The 21,164-nt window shown below is 45.9% G+C and overlaps 1 protein-coding gene across 3 annotated transcripts in view; it reads right to left on the bottom strand.

Moving 5' to 3' along the window:
- Positions 1–4,645: 4,645 nt before the first annotated feature.
- Positions 4,646–21,164, bottom strand: part of LOC121582061 (ral guanine nucleotide dissociation stimulator) — a 67,733-nt gene continuing 51,214 nt past the window's right edge. For 2 of the 3 annotated variants that reach the window (XM_041897583.2, XM_041897580.2), the window contains exons 2-17: positions 20,515–20,864; positions 20,198–20,266; positions 19,157–19,350; positions 18,408–18,529; positions 17,583–17,798; positions 16,946–17,134; positions 15,501–15,578; positions 12,209–12,295; positions 11,947–11,979; positions 11,726–11,847; positions 9,450–9,542; positions 8,781–9,012; positions 8,359–8,433; positions 7,488–7,745; positions 7,250–7,364; positions 4,646–6,941 (exon numbers count right to left, since the gene is read on the bottom strand). In XM_041897583.2, the coding sequence (XP_041753517.2) occupies positions 6,766–6,941; positions 7,250–7,364; positions 7,488–7,745; positions 8,359–8,433; positions 8,781–9,012; positions 9,450–9,542; positions 11,726–11,847; positions 11,947–11,979; positions 12,209–12,295; positions 15,501–15,578; positions 16,946–17,134; positions 17,583–17,798; positions 18,408–18,529; positions 19,157–19,350; positions 20,198–20,266; positions 20,515–20,864 (2,409 nt within the window). In that variant the 3' untranslated portion in view covers positions 4,646–6,765. The remainder of the gene's footprint in view (positions 6,942–7,249; positions 7,365–7,487; positions 7,746–8,358; positions 8,434–8,780; positions 9,013–9,449; positions 9,543–11,725; positions 11,848–11,946; positions 11,980–12,208; positions 12,296–15,500; positions 15,579–16,945; positions 17,135–17,582; positions 17,799–18,407; positions 18,530–19,156; positions 19,351–20,197; positions 20,267–20,514; positions 20,865–21,164) is intronic. The other variant, XM_041897582.2, reaches the window with a different exon arrangement.

The following is a 21,164-nucleotide window of genomic DNA, read 5'->3' on the forward strand; positions in this document are numbered from 1 at the left end:
AATGTTTCAGCAACAGCTCTAATATGAGCAAACATATCAGGAGCCACACAGGGGAGAAATCCCATCAATCTCCTCATTGTGGCAAATGTTTCAGCAGTAGTTCTAATCTAAAAGTTCACATCAAGAGCCACACAGGGGAGAAATCCTATCCCTGTCGCTTCTGTGGCAAAGGATTCATTCAGAAAGCAAACATGGAGTTGCATGTGAGGATTCAAACAGGGGAGACATCACTTAGCATGTGAGGATTCACACAGGGGAGAAATCACATAGCTGTACTGTTTGTGGTAAATGTTTCCGCCATGGCTCAGATATGAAAGTGCACATGAGGAGGCACACAGGGGAGAAAGCTCTTAATTGCAGTTTTTTAAAGAAAAGTTTAGGCTCACGCTTCTCTGACAGTTCACATGAGGACTCACACAGGGGAGAAATCCTATATGTCCTGTTTGTAAAAAGTGCTTTATTTCATCAAGTGCATTAGGTACACATAAAAAAGTATCTAACTCTACTGGAGGGATGCGACACCATTTTCCACGAGAAATTCGAGATCTGGTGACTGAGACACACACACACCCTTTAAACCCCCTATGCTCCTTTTAGACGCCTCTTTCAAAGTCAATGAGACAGAGAGTAAGAGGCAAGGCGAGAGGGATTACTGGTCCCAAAATCTGTCTCCAGCAGGTGGTGTTTCTTTCGCTCACCAAGCGAGGAGGTTTTGTATGGAGGTCAATGAGTGTTTCGAATTTGGTTAACAAAAGATTGAATGGCTTATTTGCTCAAATAGAAGTTTGTAATGATTAGGTTGTTAGGAATGTACTGATACAAGTAGGACACGTGACGTCCCGGCATTTTATATCGGCGTTTTGTCTGGTCGTCACTAGTTAACACAGCCACAAAGTCATAAATCCCGCCTATTTCACAATTGATCTTCTTAAAATGTGATTTTAAACCTGTTGCTAACCTTATGCCTAACCCTAACCTTAAATTAAGATCAAAAAGCACATTTAGGTTTTCATGAATTTTTAGGCTATAGCCAATTTTGACTTTGTGACTGTGCTAACTAGTGGAAACCGTTGTGCCTCTTGTTCACACGCGTATCTCCCCTCTCATTGGCTAGAATGGTCCCACCTGATCTTGCCTCCCCCGAATGCCTTCCATTTTTGAATACATTTATTTTCATTGTTAGAGCGGCCACAATAGTATCTGGTCAATATAATGGATAATCTGTGACAGATCTCTTCTAGCCATGGTAGCCAAAATAATGGGCAACTGGGCACTTTTATACATGACCCTAAGCATTATGGGATGTTAATTGCTTACAGGGGTGCAACTTTGGTTTTAGAAGTGGGGGGACATAAAGTCGGATGAACACTCCAAACAGCCTACCCGACCACTCTGAGGCCTCCACATGGTTCTAAAGCACACCGTTGCCTTGTTTTGTATCACATTCCAATGATAAAACTGGGGGGGACAAAAATGCAATTTCAGAATGTGGGGGGACATGTCCCCCCCGTCCCCAGTGAAAGTTGCGCCCCTGATTGCTTAATTAACTCAGGAACCACACTTTGTGTGGAAGCACCTGCTTTCAATATACTTTGTATCCCTCATTTACTATAGTTTCCTTTATTTTGCCAGTTACCTGTATCTTTTGTTCCATTGTGTTGAAAGGGACTTTTATTTTGAAAATGTCACTTCATAGATGTTTACATTTTACATTTTAGTCATTTAGCAGATGCTCTTATCCAGAGCGACTTACAGTTAGTGAGAGCATACCTTCTTTTTTTATTTTTCATACTGGCCCCCCGTGTTGAATAAATAACGATTTTTATTAACCATCCTGCTACTCTCAATGGTGTCATGACCTGAGGAAACCTCCTAAAGCTGTTGTGAATGCCTATCTATACCCATTCAAGTAAAGGGTTTTTCAGTGTGGTATCCTAATAATGCGGTGTCAGTACTATACCATGTAGTACAGTGAAGACATATGCAAATGTTTTGACACACAGTAAGTTTTTATTAGGTGGGTTTTTCTCCAACATTACAAACAACGCAATAAGGGGGAAAGCAATATCAAAACTGACCATTATACAAAAACGACAGAGGATTGGCGTAAAGCAACCAAAGTCAACGGGATATGGAGACAAGTTGATCCACAAATACAGTGGTATCAACTTCGCATATATATTTATATTTACATATATATTAATTTGTAATTGCATGGGAAAAGAAACAATGTACAATGCTACAAAAAAGTATTTACAAGTTAATAAATAAAGCCAGCAAACACAAAACAGAGGAAAATGAAGAAAAATAATCTAAAGTACAAAGGACATTGAGTCTTTTAATATACAAAAAATACAAAAAGAACATAGAAAAAACATTGAACAGGTAATCGTTAGAAAGTTCAGAGCCTTTGACAGTGACGGAGAGCGATGGCACGAAGGTTTTAAGGATGATCATTGTGAGAGGGTGAGGCAAGGTGACATATTCCTGATCAGGCGGTGTTTCTGAGGGACTAATTTAGAGGGATCGGTGGAGAGGTGCAGTCTTTGGCCCTTCATTTACAATACATAGACACAGAAGAGAGTGTGTGTGTGTGTGTGTGTGTCTCTCTCTCTCACGTACACACATATTTGTGAAACCTGAAATGTTGACATGTTTTTGTCAGATCCCCCTCTCCAACCGCTGATATATACACTGAGTGTACAAAACATTAAGAACACCTGCTCTTTCCATGACATAGACTGACCTTGTGAATCCAGGTGAAAGCTATGATCCCTTATTGATGTCACCTGTTAAATCCACTTCAAATTAGTGTAGATGAAGGGGAGGAGACAGGTTAAAGAAGGATTTTTAAGCCTTGAGAAAATTGAGACATGGATTGGGTATGTGTGCCAGTCAGAGGGTGAATGGGCAAGACAAAATATTTAAGTGCCTTTGAACGGGGTATGGTAGTAGGTGCCAGGTGCTCAGGTTTGAGTGTGTCAAAAACTGCAACGCTGCTGGGTTTTTCACGCTCAACAGTTTCCCGTGTGTATAAAGAATGGTCCACCACCAAAAGGACATCCAGACAACTTGAAACAACTGTAGGAAGCATTGGAGTCAACATGGGCCAGCATCCCGAGGAACGCTTTCAACACGTTGTAGAGTCCATGCCCCGACGAATTGAGGCTGTTCTGAGGGCAAAAGGGGGGGTGCATCTCAATATTAAGAAGGTGTTCCTAATGTTGTGTACACTCAGTGTAGATATGCTGGGTAGCTGGGAAGGGCACAAAGACATTAGCAAAAAATCTAGAGCAAAAATAAGCACACATTCCGGGATGAACGCTTACTGACATTAACTGGAAACTTAAGTGCAAATCTCCCATTGACACAAATGTCTGATTTACACAAAAGTTTAAGGATCTCCAGTTGAAGGATCCATCCCTCACTCATTGATCAACCACAGAAGTCTTTAACCACAGATCCAGGTTCAGCTTCCCCAACACAAATCCTAACCTTGTTAAAAGGATGTAGAAATAGAAGCTGACCTTGAATCAGGGCTTAGGGGCAACTTCCATCAACACCACTGATATGAAGTCCAGCAAATCACATTTAAGCGCAGGAGACTACCGGACCCCAACATTCACAAACATACAGAGTCCTTATCAACACTATCACCAACCAGCACACTTGAATGCATGGAAATCACTTCACTTATATTATACTGCCTTAATGCATTAATAATGCAGTACTAACATGCTATAACTATGACTACACATGTTTATGATAACTGACATGTGAAACACGATCATCATAGCACATGAAAACATTTCCATGGCTTTACTGTTAGGCACATCAAGCGTTTGTTGTGAAATGTAGACTGACGATTGCTGTGGCATGTTATAGGATTTATATGGCAGTTGACATACCCTTTTCACACTACTGTACTCAGCTGAGCCAAGCTGTACTGCGTTGGCCTGGTTACGTACCATGTCAAAATAGAATATCAGAGCCAGCCAGCACACTACGGTTCAGGTTAGCACAATAGTGTAAAAAGGCTATAAAAGTGAATAATAGCCATCTTAGATGTGCCCTCTGATAGAGATCCAATCCCATGTCCCTATTAGAATGTTTATTGTCATGCACAGGACACAGTGAGTACGTTTACATGCACATTAATAATTCGATATTAAACTGATTATGGCAGAAGGCTGAGTATGGCATTAGTCATGTAAACACCTCACTCTGCTCATCTTAATCGGCATAAGGTCATATTCGAAGTAAGCATACGCCGATTAAAACACCTGGTTTTCTGAGCAATCTTTCAAATTATTAGGACATGTAAATGCCTTAAATCAGATATAGCGTTGTATTTGATCTGTGCCTGTGCTAGCATGAGCAGCGCGAGCTTCCTTCTTTCGCGCGAGTGAAATGAGTTAGGAAAAGCTGAAAGTACGCATCTTAGAAATAGTTTTCACATACAAACTTTATATGTCTGAATTCAGAATCAAATATGCTTTACAAAAAATACATGGTCACTATGGTAGAACGTTAATTTTGATTGCCAATATTCTGCATTTATCAAAGTCCCATCAGGTAGCCTGATTTCAGATGTGTCCATGTAAACAGGATTATGAGGGAAATCATTTATTCTTGCAAAGCATGTAAACGTTTTAATCAAACTATTATATTAATCAGACTATTCACAATAATTGTATTATTGTGTGCATGTAACTGTACTCAGTGTGACATGGTCACAGTCAAAAAGTCACTAGTTTCAGAAAACCCTTTGAGCACAGGCTTGAGTTTTACACTGTAATCCACAATACCACTGTCATGGCTGCTGTTAAATAGGGATATTAGGTTTGATCCAAAGTTCTGCAATACTGTAGGAACTGGATAGACATGGGGTACTACAAACCAAGGACTCGTCATCACATTATCATCAATCATAGTCACAGACAAAGAATCACACAATGTCTGAGCAAGGAGTCTCTCAACAGCAGGCAAACTCACTCCCTCACTTCAAATCTCTATGCTCCCGAAACTACCTGATACTTCATCATAGTCCACTGGTCTTTGGCACACGTGGAGTTGACTATGTTTTAGTTCGGTTCTACTTTTCTCTTCCTCTCTTTCATTTATCTCCTGAATTAACTGAATTGAAATGAAGTTGACCTCAACCCTGGTACACAAGGAAGAAAGGCCTCAATGAAGGAGCAAACAAGAGGGATAGTCCTTTCATTGTTTCTTCTTCTTCTTTACACTACAGGGAAGAAAAAGACTAGACATTTAAAAACCACGGTTCATTTCACAATACAACATACATTTTTCTGTCTCTCTTGCTCTCTCTCTGAGTGCTCGAGTACTTTCCACACACACACTTACAGTTAAAAGGGAGCACAGTGTCCTTTTACATACATTTCTCTCCGTCTGCAAATAATTTACAAGAGGGTCTAGCACACATGTGGTCCATCAAATGGCTTGGAGCTAACTGCTAATTTTCTGATGATCTGAGGGAGTGGTCACCATGCCAACAACAGCCATTTTGTGCCATCCGGCCCATAAGTAGGCAGTTCTGCTCTCTAAGGCATTGCCAATCGAGGAGAAGCCATTTAGTGCCATCATGTTTGAGCCGCAATGGCCGCCCGGCATTGTGCATTTCAGGTCACCATAATGTACTATAACTGGCCACGTGGCTTTTTTTGGCTTCCCAGAAATGCACCCATTAAAACAAATACTGAACCAAAATGGATGCTGGATGCTGGATGCCTCACTATTTCCATGAACCATCATCATTAAGCCCACATGGCTTCCTACTCGTTTTACGTTGACCTCGCTGTCAGGAGAGAGCCTCTCTCTCAAACTCTAGTGTGAAACTGAAGACATCAGGCATGAAATCAAAGGGGAGGGAGGGAGGGAGCGGGCTGGCTGTAAGCATTTCATTGTCTGTTAGCACCACTTGGAGAAATAAGACGCAATGCACAAATGCAGAGCACCGCCGTATCAAAGTAGTGACAAAATGAGCTATTATTGAATGTCTGTAGTAATAATAATGCCCTATTTGTGTGAATAGTGTTAGTTTAACAAACTGGACATGTTCCCATTAGCAGTGAGGAGTTAAAAGGAGTAAAGTTTCTGATGATTGGTCAACAACCAGATGTAGCCATCCAGTAGGGGCCTTTCTCTCCCAAAATCCTTTTAGTGGTTCGTTGGAACGTGTCTCCATCCGCTATCTGGCAGTACTAAGCATCTGTCCATCTGTCTCAGTCCGCGTGTTCGCGGAACGTCGAAGAAACAGATGCAGTTGTTGGTAGTCTAGAAAGGAAAGGAGTGTAAAAAAATATATTTTTACTCAGGTTTTCCCCTCTCGATTAGGACGTCCACAGAGAGCTGTGAAGCTACCAGGAAGTAATGTGGGCTCACAGGAAGTGACCAGAACTTGGAACATGGGTTGTAGCCTGATTAGGAAACACCTGGGAGAGGGGTCAGATGTGGGTAAGCATACACAGCATCCACACAGAGTCATTTCTTCCACAAGCGCAGTTGCCTGCCTCGCAAAATGGAGTCGAGTGCAAGTTCATTTGCCTATAGGGATTTCCATTCCATTCAGCTTTATTAGTCCTCTGAGACTTTGACGCTCAGACGCTGGACACGGCCGAGCTGGCAACAGGCCCCTCTACCATGGCACAGCAGGGGTGGCACTCAAAGATGGCACCCAGAGAGCCCAGCCGGAAGCGGGGAGGTGGGCGAGGATTTCTGGTGGGCATGACACGGCGTTGCCCCTCAGAAGATGCCCTTGGCGATTTTCAGGCCTTTCTGCTTCATTCGCGGCAGGGTGGAGCTGGCCACGTGCTTGGTCCGGCCCACCTTGGGGAAGCCGCGTTTCTTCAGGACAAAGTCGTAGTTGGCCGAGGAGTTCATGGCATAGAAAACGTTGGCATTGTCCGGAATCTTCAGCTCTGTGGAGGGAAGGGGTTGCAAAATAAACATTGGTATGGTTAAAAGGCACATTGAAACAACAGGCAAGAGGGAATGTCAAAATCTGGTTGAGAAGATGGAATGAGAGATCGTTAGACAAGGCGTGTGTAGGTATTTCTAAAAAGTACAGTGTGACCAGAGATACGAACAAGTCCAGAATGGAGGGCGTTAGGAAAAGCGTAAATGTTTGTAAGTGTGAAATGTAGTTCAAAATGCATCAACTCTGAGGTTTGTATCTTTCAGGTTCTACTGTAAGTCCTGAGGTGAGCATGACAGACAGCTGACTGACCTTTCTCCTCAGAGATCTTCTGCAGCAGTTCGTAGTCCTCCGATCTCTCCCGGTCCAGGTTGTGTTTCACCATGGCCTTCCTGATCACCGCCGGCGTCTTGTCCTGACTGGTCACCTGTAGATCATATGATGACCACATCAAGACATTTGGCTCAACCAGACCTCACAACCACGAAACACATTGGCAGGGAAATTCTCTTTCTAATCTATCGTAATCACCACCAACGCAGCAGCTCACCAGGATGCTCTTGTACATGTTGCCGTTGTCCACATCCAGGCTGACCCGGATGATGCAGCAGTCATCAACCTGCTGGTTGTAGAGGGGCAGTGACAGCGACGAGTAGCTGGACACGCCCGAAACGGAGCGCTTGTGCGAGCGGGAGCCGCCCCCCGCCACGGGCGTGGAGGACATGGAGGAGGAGGAGGCGCTACTGGAGCCCGAGCCAGAGCCCAGACCAGAGGCGTCCAGGGAGGACAGAGAGGTGGACTCCCAGAACTGGAGAGAAACAGAGAGAGAAGGGGGACAGCACAGGTTAGATCACAGTGCCAGTTAAGAATATTGAGATGCAATCAAGGAAAGCAATGCATCTTAAACAGGTTCATTTAACATGACTGGAAACTGTTGAATGAATTCCAGTGAATTTAGACAAATACTTGGGAACACTGAAATTGAGGCTTGCGTTTGTTTTACACTAAAATGGGACCCCCAAGAGTGCTTGCCACTAACATGACATGCATATCAAATGTAGAAAACACAATGAAATATGTGGAGAGAAGAATGTGAAACCAGGTGAAATGCTACTTCTACTGAGTGGTATGGATACAAGGTGAACTCTTCACCAAAGACACAACAAATGAAACCAGTCAAAACTAAAAGTTCAAGGTGCAGCAGCGGTGATCAAACGGAGCAGATGCATAAATAAAATCAACACACACACACACAACGTTCTCGCCCATACACAAAATGGCTACAGGGGTGATGTAATGGTGACATCACACAGATAGACACAGTGCAAACAGCACACTCCTCTGATGGCAGTGTGAAATGGCTGCGCCACAAGCTAGCGCAGGTGAAACAGAGAAATGGTACAAGAAGTAGTAAAGAGTACCGTGGGTGCCAGGTCAGGCAAGGGGCCGCACTTCCCTAACGTGGAATTGGAATGTTTTACGGAAGGCGTGGAGGTCTACAGAAAAGGAATTAAGAGCTACAGTCACCAGTGGGCCTCACATGAGCTGTTTCTTGTGGGATGGAAGAGTTAAACTGTGCTAAGACAGTAGAACGGTTTTAGTGATCATACTGGTATCATGGTCTTTAAAGCAAGACGCCGAGATATGACATCCTCATCATACAACTTCCTGCTTACAGACGTCAACACACTCGTAGTAATACATCCCTGTCCTCTGACAGGTCGTCATTGTAAATAAGAATATATTCTTAATTGACTTCCCTGTATAAATAAAGGTAAAATAAAAATAAAAATAAATGAAGGTTAAATAAATAGATATATAGAAAATCTCCTCTCTCTCTCACCTTTCGCTCGTGGGCATCGGGCGAGTCGGAGATTAAGCTGATATTGATCTCCTCCACGTCGGAGCTGCTGGAGCCAGCGGAGGTGACGCTCAGGGAGTCCGCTCCGTCACCCCCTCCACCTCCACCTCCACCCGAGCCCCCCAGGCAGGGGGCATAGCGCAGCTGGTCAAAGGACTTGGAGTGGGAACTACCCGCACTGCTGCAGCCTGGCTCCGAGCTGGCCGGCTGGCGACTGGGACAGGGAGGGAAGGAATGGGAGGGAGAGAGGGACGGAGAGAGGGAGGGAGGGAGAGAGGGAGAGACAGAGAGAGACGGAGAGAGGGAGAGACAGAGAGAGGGAGAGACGGAGAGAGGGAGAGACGGAGAGACAGAGAGAGGGAGAGACGGAGAGAGGGAGAGACAGAGAGAGGGAGAGACGGAGAGAGGGGGGGAGGGAGAGAGGGAGAGACGGAGAGAGGGAGAGACAGAGAGAGGGAGAGACAGAGAGAGGGAGAGACGGAGAGAGGGAAGAGATGGAGGAGAAAATGCAGGTTGCGAGCAAGAGTGGGAGAAAGACAGAAGAATGCGTTAAAAAACATTGACACAAATAGACTGTAAATCATATATAGCACCTATTGAACGGAAATAACTTTCTGCAATAATTATTGAAGGATTTATTTCTTGACTTACTCGCTCCAGCGTTTGATGATTCCTGTGTTCTTCTTCTTCAGAGTGTTGGAAGCTGACTCTGACAGTGGCTCGATTTCACACGACTGGCTGTAGCTGTGGAAAACACACAAAAAGAAGAGTGTGTGTGTGAGTGTTCCTGCCTTGTCATTACTCCTCCTTTTTTCCCCAAGTCTCTCATCCTCGCCTTCTCTCTCTTTCGCTGTCCCTCATCATCCTCTCCTCTCTCCTCTATCCCCTCTCCTCTCCTCTATCCCCTCTCCTCTATCCCCTCTCCTCTATCCTATCCCCTCTCCTATCTCCTCTCTCCTCTATCCTCTCCTCTCTCCTCTATCCTCTCCTCTCTCCTCTCCTCTCCCTCTATCCCCTCTCCTCTATCCTCTCCTCTATCCTCTCCTCTCTCCTCTATCCCCTCTCCTCTATCCTCTCCTCTCCTCTATCCCCTCTCCTCTCCTCTCTCCTCTCCCCTATCCTCCCTCCTCTCTCCTCTATCCTCTCTCCTCTCCCCTATCCTCTCCCCTACCCTCTCCTCTATCCTCTCTCCTCTCTCTCCTCTCTCCTCTCTCCTCTATCCTCTCCTCTATCCTCTCTCCTCTATCCTCTCCTCTCTATCCTCTCCTCTATCCTCTCCTCTATCCTCTCCTCTATCCTCTCTCCTCTCCTCTATCCTCTCTCCTCTCCTCTCCTCTATCCTCTCTCCTCTCCTCTCTCCTCTCCCCTATCCTCTCTCCTCTCCTCTATCCTCTCCCCTATCCTCTCTCCTCTCCTCTCTCCTCTCCTCTCTCCTCTATCCTCTCTATCCTCTCCTCTCTCCTCTATCCCCTCTCCTCTCTCCTCTATCCCCTCTCCTCTCCTCTCCCCTCTCCTCTCTCCTCTCCTCTCCTCTCCTCTCCTCTCTCCTCTCCTCTCTTCTCTCCTCTATCCTCTCCTCTATCCTCTCCTCTATCCTCTATCCTCTCCTCTCTCCTCTATCCTCTCTCCTCTCTCCTCTATCCTCTCTCCTCTATCCTCTCTCCTCTCTCCTCTCTCCTCTCCTCTCCTCTCCTCTCCTCTATCCTCTCTCCTCTCTTCTCTCCTCTATCCTCTCCTCTATCCTCTCCTCTCTCCTCTATCCTCTCCCCTATCCTCTCTCCTCTCCTCTATCCTCTCCCCTATCCTCTCTCCTCTCCTCTATCCTCTCCTCTCTTCTCTATCCCCTCTCCTCTCCTCTCTCCTCTATCCCCTCTCCTCTCTCCTCTATCCCCTCTCCTCTCCTCTCTCCTCTATCCTCTCCCCTATCCTCCCTCCTCTCTCCTCTCATCTCCTCTCCTCTCTCCTCTATCCTCTCCTCTATCCTCTCCTCTCTCCTCTATCCTCTCTCCTCTCTCCTCTATCCTCTCCTCTATCCGCTCTCCTCTCCTCTCTATCCTCTCTCCTCTCCTCTCCTCTCTATCCTCTCTCCTCTCTCTCTCCTCTCTCCTCTCTCCTCTCCTCTATCCTCTATCCTCTCCTCTATCCTCTCCTCTCTCCTCTCCTCTATCCTCTCCTCGCCTCTCTCCTCTCTTCTCTATCCTCTCCTCTATCCTCTCTCCTCTATCCTCTCTCCTCTATCCTCTCCTCCCTCTCCTCTCTCCTCTCCTCTCTTCTCTATCCCCTCTCCTCTCCTCTCTCCTCTATCCCCTCTCCTCTCTCCTCTCCTCCCTCCTCTCTCCTCTATCCTCTATCCTCTCTCCTCCATCCTCTCCCCTATCCTCTCTCCTCGCCTCTCTCCTCTATCCTCTCCTCTATCCTCTCTCCTCTCCTCTCTACTCTATCCTCTACTCTATCCTCTCCTCTCTATACTCTATCCTCTCTCCTCTATCCTCTCCTCTCTATCCTCTCTCCTCTATCTTCTATCCTCTATCCTCTCCTCTCTATCCTCTCTCCTCTCCTCTATCCTCTCTCCTCTCCTCTCTATCCTCTCTCCATCCTCTCCTCTATCCTTACTCCTCTCCTCTCTATCCTCTATCCTCTCTCCTCTATCCTCTCCTCTACCCTTACTCCTCTCCTCTCTATCCTCTATCCTCTCTCCTCTATCCTCTCCTCTCTACTCTACTCTCCCCCCTCCCTCTCTTCTATCCTCTCCTCTCTCCATCTCTTCATCCTCTCCTCTCCCTCCCTCCCTTCATCCTCTCCTCTCCCTCCCTCCCTTCTATTCTAATACCTACTGTTCCTCACACCCACAACAATCTATTTCTGGTGCAGTGTGAAAATACTCTTTCATGTATTTGTAACAGAATACTCTCTGTTCCCTCTCTTACCTCTCGGCCTCTGTGAGTTTGTCCACACCGGAGAACCACTCTCGGAAACGCTTGTTGCGGGTGAAGTTATAGTTGTTGCAAGCTAGCTGCAGAAGCTTGATCTGGGCAATCACCTCAAACTCCTATAAACCAGAGGAAAGAAAATGATCACTATGCAGTCACATCATCATTGTAATCACCATAATCATCATCACACTTTAAATACATATCGCATTTCTCACCTTCCTCCTCTTCTCAAAATTGATCAGCCCTCCCTGTAAACAAGAAAATATAATGTTCTTTAGAACAGAAATTGGGTTGTGTGTAATTTTTAGGAAAGAGGGGATGTGTTCATGTGTGTTTGTGTGAGTGGGAATGTGAGTGTGTGTGTGTTTGTGTGAGTGGGAATGTGGATGTGTGAGTGGGAATGTGTGTGTGTGTGTGTGTGTGTGTGGGTGGTTGAGTGGGAATGTGTGTGTGTGTGTGTGGGTGTGTGACACTCACATCCAGGTAGTCCTTCATGGCAGTATCCATCATGACTAGGTCTGTAAGGAAAGTGCCCAGGTAAGGAATGGTCCCCTGCATCACACTCTGAAATAAACACACAGGCAGGCAGAGACTGGGGTTAGTGTGTGTTTCAAGTTTCAAGTTTCAATGTCACATGCACAAGTACAGTGAAATGCCTTTCTTGCAAACTCAAAACCCAACAATGCAATAATCACTTAACAATGTATTACTAGAAACAAAGCACACGGGAAATAAGAATAGGAAATCTGAAATACACAAAGTAAGTAAGTAAGCATACTATATACAGGAAATATTTTAAAAGTCAGTTCCAATACCATATTTACATGTGCAGGGATACTGGAGTGATGGAGGTAGATATGTATAGGAGTAAGGTGACTGGGCAACAAGATATAAGATAAACAGAGTAGCAGCAGCTTGCATGTGAGTGGGTGTGCGGGTGTGTAGAGTCAGTATAAATGTGCGATTGAGGGTGGTGCTATTGTCATACCAAGCAGTGATGCAGCCAGTCAATATGCTCTCAATGATACAGCTGTAGAACCTTTTCAGGATTTGAGGCCCCATGCCAAACTTTTTCAACCTCCTGAGGGGGATGAGGCACTGTCGCGCCTTCTTCAAGACTGTGCGTGTATGTTTGAACCATTTTAAGTCTTTAGTGATTTGGACACCAGGGAACTTGAAGCTGTCTACCTGCTCCACTGCCGCCCCGTCGATGTGGATGGGGGCGTTCTCACCTCCCCGTTTCCTGTAGACCACGACTAGCTCTGTGGTCTTGCTGATGTTGAGGGAGAGGTTGTTGCTCCGGCACGATACTGCCAGGTCACTGACCTCCTCCCTGTAGGCTGACTCATCGTCGCTGGTGATCAGGCCTACCACTGTCGTGTCGTCTGCGAACTTGATAATGGTGTTGGAGTCGTGCGTGGCCACGCAGTCGAGGGTGAACAGGGAGTACAGGAGGGAACTAAGCACACACCCCTGTGGGACCCCTGTGTTAAGGCTCAGCGTGGCGGAGGTGATGTTTCCTACCCTCACCACCTGGGGGCGGCCCGTCAGGAAGTCCGGGATCCAGTTGCAGAGGGAGGTGTTCAGACCCAGAGTCCTAAGCTTGGTGACGAGCTTGGAGGGGATAATGGTGTTAAATGCTGAGCTGTTGTCAATGAAAAGCATTCTCATAGTTATTCCTCTCATCTAGGTGGGTGAGGGCAGTGTGGGGTGCAATTGAGGTTGCGTCATCTATGGATCTGTTGGGGCGGTATGCAAATTGAAGTGGGTCTAGGGTGTCTGGGATGGTGGAGTGAATGTGTGCCATAACCAGCCTCTCAAAGCACTTCATGATTACAGAAGAGAGTGCTACAGGGCGGTAGTCATTGTGGGATGAAGCCTTCCGAGTTCTTAGGAACAGGAATGATTGTGGTCATCTTAAAACATGTGTGGATTACAGACTGGGACAAGGAGAGGTTGAAAATGACCATGAATATGTCTGCCAGCTGTTCTGTGCATGCTCTGATAATACGCCACGGAATACCGTCAGGGCCCGCGGCTTTGAGTGTGTTGACCTGATTAAAAGACCCTTCTCACGTCGGCCTCGGAGAGCGAGATCACCCAGTCATCTGGATAGGTGACGGCACTCACACCCGGCTCCATGTTGTTGTCGAAGCGTGCATAAAATGCATTGAGTTGGTCTGGTAGAGAGGCATCGTTGGACAGATCACTGGCTCTTCCTTTGTAATCGGTAATGGACTGTAGCCCCTGCCACATGCGGTGGGCGTTGGAGCCTGTGGAATATGATTCCACCATATTCCTATGTTGTCATTTTGCTGGTTTGATGACTCTACAGAGGTCATAGCGGGCCTTCTTGTACTTGTTCCTGTCCTCGGCCGTAGCATTAGGGTTGTCTACGATAGCCCTGTGTGTGGTAGCTCTGTCCTTGAGTTTAGCGCCAACCTCTGTGTTAATCCAGGGCTTTTGATTGGGGAAGCAGCGAACCCTCACTGTGGGTACAACGTCGCTGATGCATTTTCTAATGAAGCCGGTGACGGAGGTGGTTAGCTCGTCGATGTTATGTGTGTGTTGTGTGTGTGTGTGTGTGTGTACATGTGCATGCATGACTTTGCTAGTGATTAAATAACGCATAACATACTTTTTTCCCCTTGATGACAAATGTAGATGGAAATCAATAATTACATAATCTCTTCATCTCCCTCTGTGTACACTGCTTATGTAAATGAGCTATATACATCTGGCTGTTGTTCCCAGTTTAATAAATGCGCAATTATCATATGATTACATTGTAATTACAGTAAAATGTAACTGTAAAGTTGCATATCACCACTAGAGTGAGCTGTGAGTATTTTGCAAATCAGATTGATTCCCCAAACAACCACTAGAGGGCGGTGTGTCCCTTCTTGTTCGTTCTAATTCTATCCACCACAGAGAGAACAATGAAATGAATCCCCTTAATTTGAACATCAAAATACTGTTCCTGTAAGCTATTTTCATGAGAGCCATCCATGACAGCCATTTGCTACAAAGTGGGTCCATTTCAAAGGCATTGAGCATTGATCCGTAAAATGTACATTTGACATTTTAGTCATTTAGCAGACGCTCCTATCCAGAGCGACTTACAGGAGCAATTACGGTTAAGTACCTTCTTGAAGGGCACATCGGCAGATTTTTCACCTAATTGGCTCGGGGATTCGAACCAGCAAACATGGCAATAGGAGCGTGTGTGTGAGTGCGTGTGTGTTTGAGTGAGCGTGTCAGCAGAGTTCAGTGAGGACAGAGGGGCCGCTTGTTTTCTATTCTATGGCGTCTAGCCCGCTGGAACACTTCCTGACACGGCTTAAAAACCCAATTACTCACGCCTGTCTAATCTATATGGCCAAGATGGGAGTGCTTTGACTACATCTGTCACCTCTCGTTCCCTCTTTATTTAATTTATATATTTTTCCCTCTCTGTCTCTCCCTCTATCCCTCACTCTCTTTCCCTCTATCTCTATCGCTCCCTCACCTAACTAACTAATTAACTTAAGATGAATGTACTAACTGTAAGTCGCTCTGGTAAGGCTCTCTGGCTCTCACTCTGCCTTCATTTTTCGACCTCCCCTTTTACTCTCTCATCCTCTGTCTACCAGGACATTTCATCTCTCTCTCTGCTTTTCATGTCATCCTCCATTTTCTTCCTCTTCAATCTTTCTAGTCTTTTATCTCTCTCTAAGCCCACTCCATCTTACCCTCCCTCTCTCCCTCCCTCCTTTCTTGCATCCCTTACCAGGTCTCGGGGTTGCTGCTGTCTCTTCTGGGCTCGTTTGGGGTTTATTTCCAGGGTTGCAAATTTGGACGTGCCCTCCTAGACAGAAAGAATAATGGACAACATAAACATTGAGATCTGAAGCCTAAGCCCCTATTTCAGCAATCAAATAACACTGGCTTCTGTTAAATGAAATGAAATAATAAACAATTTCCTTATCATTTATCAAGCTATGAAATGGTGAACATACACTCTCCCACATTCTACTGGAGAGTATCAGGCAGGGGAGGGATATTCCCAACTTGCACAGCCTACCACCATGCTATGATGTCACAGGGGGGATTCCTCCCCCCAAACATACATAACGGCCAACCTCTAGATGCCCTGACGTATGTGTGTGTGTGTTCTGGAATTTGGGGAATGTCAGGGTTTGAGGTCTGTGTGTACGTAAGTGGGTTTAGTTGCTATCCCCCCCTACCTAACACCTGCACAGTCTCACACCCCCATGCCCAAGTCAAGACCAACCACCAGAACAACCAGATTACCATTATACTGTTCTGTTTTATACTGTTCTGTTTTATACTGTTCTGTACTGTTCTGTTCTATACTGTTTTGCACTGTTCTGTTCTGTACTTTTCTGTTCTGTTCTGTTCTATACGGTTCTGTTCTATACTGTTTTGTACTTTTCTGTTCTGTTCTATACGGTTCTGTTCTATACTGTTCTGTTCTATACTGTTCTGTTCTGTACTGTTCTGTTCTATAACACTTGATAATGGATTGGCTATAGGAATCATGTTCCCAAGTGTCCAAAGTGCATTACATTGTTAGGTAAGAACTATTTTCATAGGGAGGATGACCAAATATCTCACCAAGATATTGCACTAAGATAGGAAACTCCTGACGACAAAATTCCATACTTTGTTTTTCACTTTGTGTTTTTATGTGTTGGAAATGACTTTCGGGATGTCCTTTTATTCCGGCTACAAGTGCGTCACACTTGCATGCACACGCCCTGTTACACCATGATGCTACTGCAGGGTAGTGTGTCACCACACCCTGTCATCTGATCCTGGGTGATGACACCGTCAATGTGAGAGCAGGAGTACTCCTAGAGTGGTGTGAAACAATACACGGGAAACCCTATCACTCAAACTACCTGCCTGAAATCAGAGCACTACTGTAATCAGAGCAGTGTGTGTGTGTGTGTGTGTGTGTGTGTGTGTGTGTGCGTGTGTGTGTGTGTGTGTGCGTATATGTGTTTAGGGGGGCAGAATCAATAAAGCATTAGCAAAAAAATATATACACACACTGCTCTGATTATAGTAGTCCTCTGATTTCAGGCAGTGGAGTGATAGGGGTTCCCTTGTGTGTGGTCACACCACTCTAGGAGTACTCCTGCACTCTCACACACACACACACACACACACACACACACACACACACACACACACACACACACAACCTACCTTAATGAGCAGCTCCCTGCTGAGCGAATGGTTATTCTCGTCAGAGAAGATTTCTGACAACTCGTGGAAGATGCGGAAGTTCTCCCTAGACACCTCGTCCCATGTCCTCTTCAGCCGGTGGACCGGGTTGCACTGCAGAGCAGAGAGGATAGCCCGCAGTGAAGAAAAGTTCTTCAGGATTCGACACTCCTGAAGAGAAAAAATACAGTAAATATTCAGATGAATATCAATGGACTTAATTCAGCACCAGGGGCAAATCAATCCAATGTATTGGTAAGGAGACTGAACACCACTAGATTAGCTTCAGAACGTTTTTACTCAAATAAGACCAACTCCTTGGAACAGAGCATTACAGGTAGTGTAGTCATCATGCTACACAACACAAACTGTGCCTCTGCAGGACTGAAGCAGAAGGACACCATGCTCTACCCGTGTAGCTCAGTTGGTTGAGCAAGGCGCTTGCAATGCCAGGGTTGTGGGTTCGATTCCCACGGGGGACCAGTATGAAAAGAAGTATGAAAATGTATGCACTCACTACTGTAAGTCGCTCTGGATAAGAGCGTCTGCTAAATGACTAAAATGTAAATGTAAATGTGTCCCACGCCAACAACAACTCCTGCTAACAACAGTGTCTCACCCTGGCCACTTCGATCCAGCGCTCCACCAGCTTGGCGCGCTGCGTAGGTTTGAGCGAGCGCTCGCTCAGGCATGTGGCGATGACACAGTTGGTGACGCAGTTGAACTGGGTGACGGTGGCACGGATGGTGGGTGCCAGGTGTTCCTTGCCCTTCTTGTCCCGCTGCGACCAGATACTCCCCAGACAGTGGTAGGGGACCACCTTCTTAAAGAGCTCCTATGAGGAAAAAGGGGAGTAAGGAAGAGGGGGTTTAGAGGAAGACAATAAACAAAATGGAGGCTTGGTTTCTTGCTGCAACCAGTGATGTATTTTGGATGAGTTTAACATGTTTTCACTCCTATGCAGAAGAGAGAGAGAGAAATCAGAGACAGGCAGATCCTTCAGAAGGCTTTCAGGATGGCTGATAAAATTGCCTGCTGCACTCCAGTCTCCTAATAAACATCGGTAGGAAAGCTTTTGGAGTGACATTTGTTTATGAGCGGTAACTCAACAGTGGAGTGGGCCTAACAGCCCCTGAAGACCAGCCAAGGAAGCCCCTTGGCTCCAACGCTCGCAACAGGACAGAGTTATAGCGTTTAATTTGTCATTTTCGATCAAATCCAAGGAGCCTCGCTGGTATGAAAAAATACACATGAACTTTGCGAAAACAATAAAGAGCCACGATGGAAAATAATGATGGAAAATAATAGACACCAATTTCATAGAAAACTCAAACAAAGACAGAGTTCATTTTGTATAAGGATATGTTGCTATATGTTGTTAGTCCACAGATATGTGCAGTTGGGACTAACGTTTTCTAAGTTTTGTGATATTTTGGCATCCTACCGCGTCCATGAGGGTGAACTGCTCAGCCACCACTGCCGGGTCAAAGTTCAGGAAGTCCAGCTGCTCATCCTCGTAGCCATTCTCCTCCAGTAGGGTGAAAGGATAGCCGCCATGGTCCAACACTGAGGGATAACATCACCACTCATTAGCAAAATGACATGAAACACACTTTCATCACTTTTGATGAGCGGCTGGGTTTAGTAAACTCCTTAATGTAGGGAAGTGAGGGCCCACACACTCCTTTCGTGGAAGATTTGGATCGAAGTATTGTAAGCCAATACAGGTATGTGTTGGACTAGACTAGAGCATCTGACTGTGTTGGTCCTACTTTGCTTCCTGACACCCACGACCACATCTCACACCCACATCTCTCACACACACACACACACACACACACACACACACACACACACACACACACACACACACACACACACACACACACACACACACACACACACACACACACACACACACACACACACACACACACACACACACACACACACACACACACACACACACACACACACACACACACACACACACACACCAACAAGGTCTCAGTTGTCTGTAACACTTTCCCTAAGGGATTGACTAACAAAAGTGTTCTCTGATTTGGTGTACCACTGGAAACATCTGAGGCCTTCCACTAATACTAATTCTATGGACTCTCCATGATCATGTTGATGAGCCGGGGTCAGGGTCAAAGGTCAAAAGTTCAGCTGGGAGTTGGCCGGTCATCTTACACTCATGCTCGGGCTCCTGGAGCTGTCGGCGGTGGAAGTGGGCAAGGAGGTTGCAGGCGCGGCGTTCCAGGTCCGATCCCGGGAAGTTGAGGTGCAGGTAGGAGATTAGCCGTCGCAGGCAGCTGTACTCCGGAGGCTTCCAGAAGTCCTCAGAATACTGGTCCAGCCAAGCCCCCAAGATGGAGGATATTGTGCTGAGGAGAAGAGAGAGAGAGAGAGAGAGAGAGAGAGAGAGAGAGAGAGAGAGAGAGAGAGAGAGAGAGAGAGAGAGAGAGAGAGAGAGAGAGAGAGAGAGAGAGAGAGAGAGAGAGAGAGAGAGAGAGAGAGAGAGAGAGAGAGAGAGAGAGAGAGAGAGAGAGAGAGAGAGAGAGAGAGAGAGAGAGAGAGAGAGAGAGAGAGAGAGAGAGAGAAATAAAGGTGTTTGGATGGCATATTACCTTTATTAATGATAAAAAGAGGGGGAAATTAGAAAAAAGAGAGTGGAGAGGTAGGAAAGATACAGTAGTTAGAGAAAGGGGTGTATCAAGTACAGGATTAGGAAGGTCAAAGGGGAAATAAAGAAGAGAGGAAAAACAAAGGGACTATCTACCGTGAAGCCAGAGAAGGATAGGAAAGAGATACATAACAGGAAAGAGAGATATATTAACATATTTTTGCCCTGAGGATATGGGTCACAAAATATAGGACAATGATGACGAACTTTGTAACGCGATACAACACCCATATGAACACATTAGAAACATATCCAATGTCCCCAATGGTAGAACTGCTTACGCCAGCAGGATAGCACTGGTTGTATGGAGAAGAAAAAAAGGGGTACACGTTTGTAGGGCGGATCTCACGACTTATGAAGTGTCCTCCTTTCTTGTCTCAGAAGAATGTCATAGGTATAAGGCAAGCAATACAAATTCCAGGCAACAAAATGTGAAAATGAAGCAAACAGTGCACTATATTCTGTCGCTGTACAGTATGTGTTGAACATAGGCTATTTGAGTAAGATGTATTGTCCACAATGTGTGTCAGAGTCAGACAGAGACTTACTTCCTCAGTTCCGTACGATCGTCATGAGTCAGTCTGTGGCCCTCTGATCCAAGCTGGAGCTTGGCATACCTGAACACAGATTCATCAGTTTGTTAGTCATCCATCCATCCATCCATCCATCCATCCATCTCGTCCACACCCTCCATTCATCCTGTCATTTATGTGTATCTCCATCCACCCAGCTTTTCCATCCATCTATAATTCTTCCACCAATCAACCGATGGATCCATCCATTCATCTGTAAATTCATCCATCTATCAATCTATTTATGCACCACTGTATCCCACCCTCTGTCTCTCCACCCTCCCTCTATTCACCTGTTGAGCAGTAGGTCCAGGACCTGCTTGGTGGAGGTGAAGGAGCGGTAGGTGCAGAGGAAGATGGTGACGTAGGTGGAGTCGTTGCCCCGGACCATGTACTCCACCAGCTTCTCCAGCGTGCCTGCCTTGATGGTGCGCACCTTGCACGTCTCGTACAGGCTGAGGGCCGCATCCGTCTCTACACCCAGCCAGCGCTGGCCCTTACTGGCCCCGCTGCCGCCACTGTGGTGGCCAGGGTGGAGGTGGTGGTGGTGGTGGTGGTGGTGGTGGAGCATCTGAACCTTCCGCAGGGTGATGGTGTACACCGCCCCGTCCTCCACCTCCTCACCTATCTCCTGGGTCGCATTCTGGAAGACAGAGGGAAAGAGAGAGAGATTGAGAGGGTTAGATACTCAGTCTTTTTTGTTTTACTTCCAGGGGCTATGACACACATGTGAAAACCAAATGAAGCCTGGTCCATACTAATTTAACTATTTCACTAAAAGATTGGAGCTGGCTTTTTTGTTAGTTACACATTGAACGATAAAGCACATATAACCATTGATTAATAGACTATTGCTGTGTAATACAGCACATATAACCATTGATTAGACTATTGCTGTGTAATACAGTATTCCTCGCCACATGTTATTGGTATTATTGCATGA

Source organism: Coregonus clupeaformis, chromosome 15 (assembly GCF_020615455.1).
Source record: "Coregonus clupeaformis isolate EN_2021a chromosome 15, ASM2061545v1, whole genome shotgun sequence".
Classification (NCBI taxonomy): domain Eukaryota; kingdom Metazoa; phylum Chordata; class Actinopteri; order Salmoniformes; family Salmonidae; genus Coregonus; species Coregonus clupeaformis.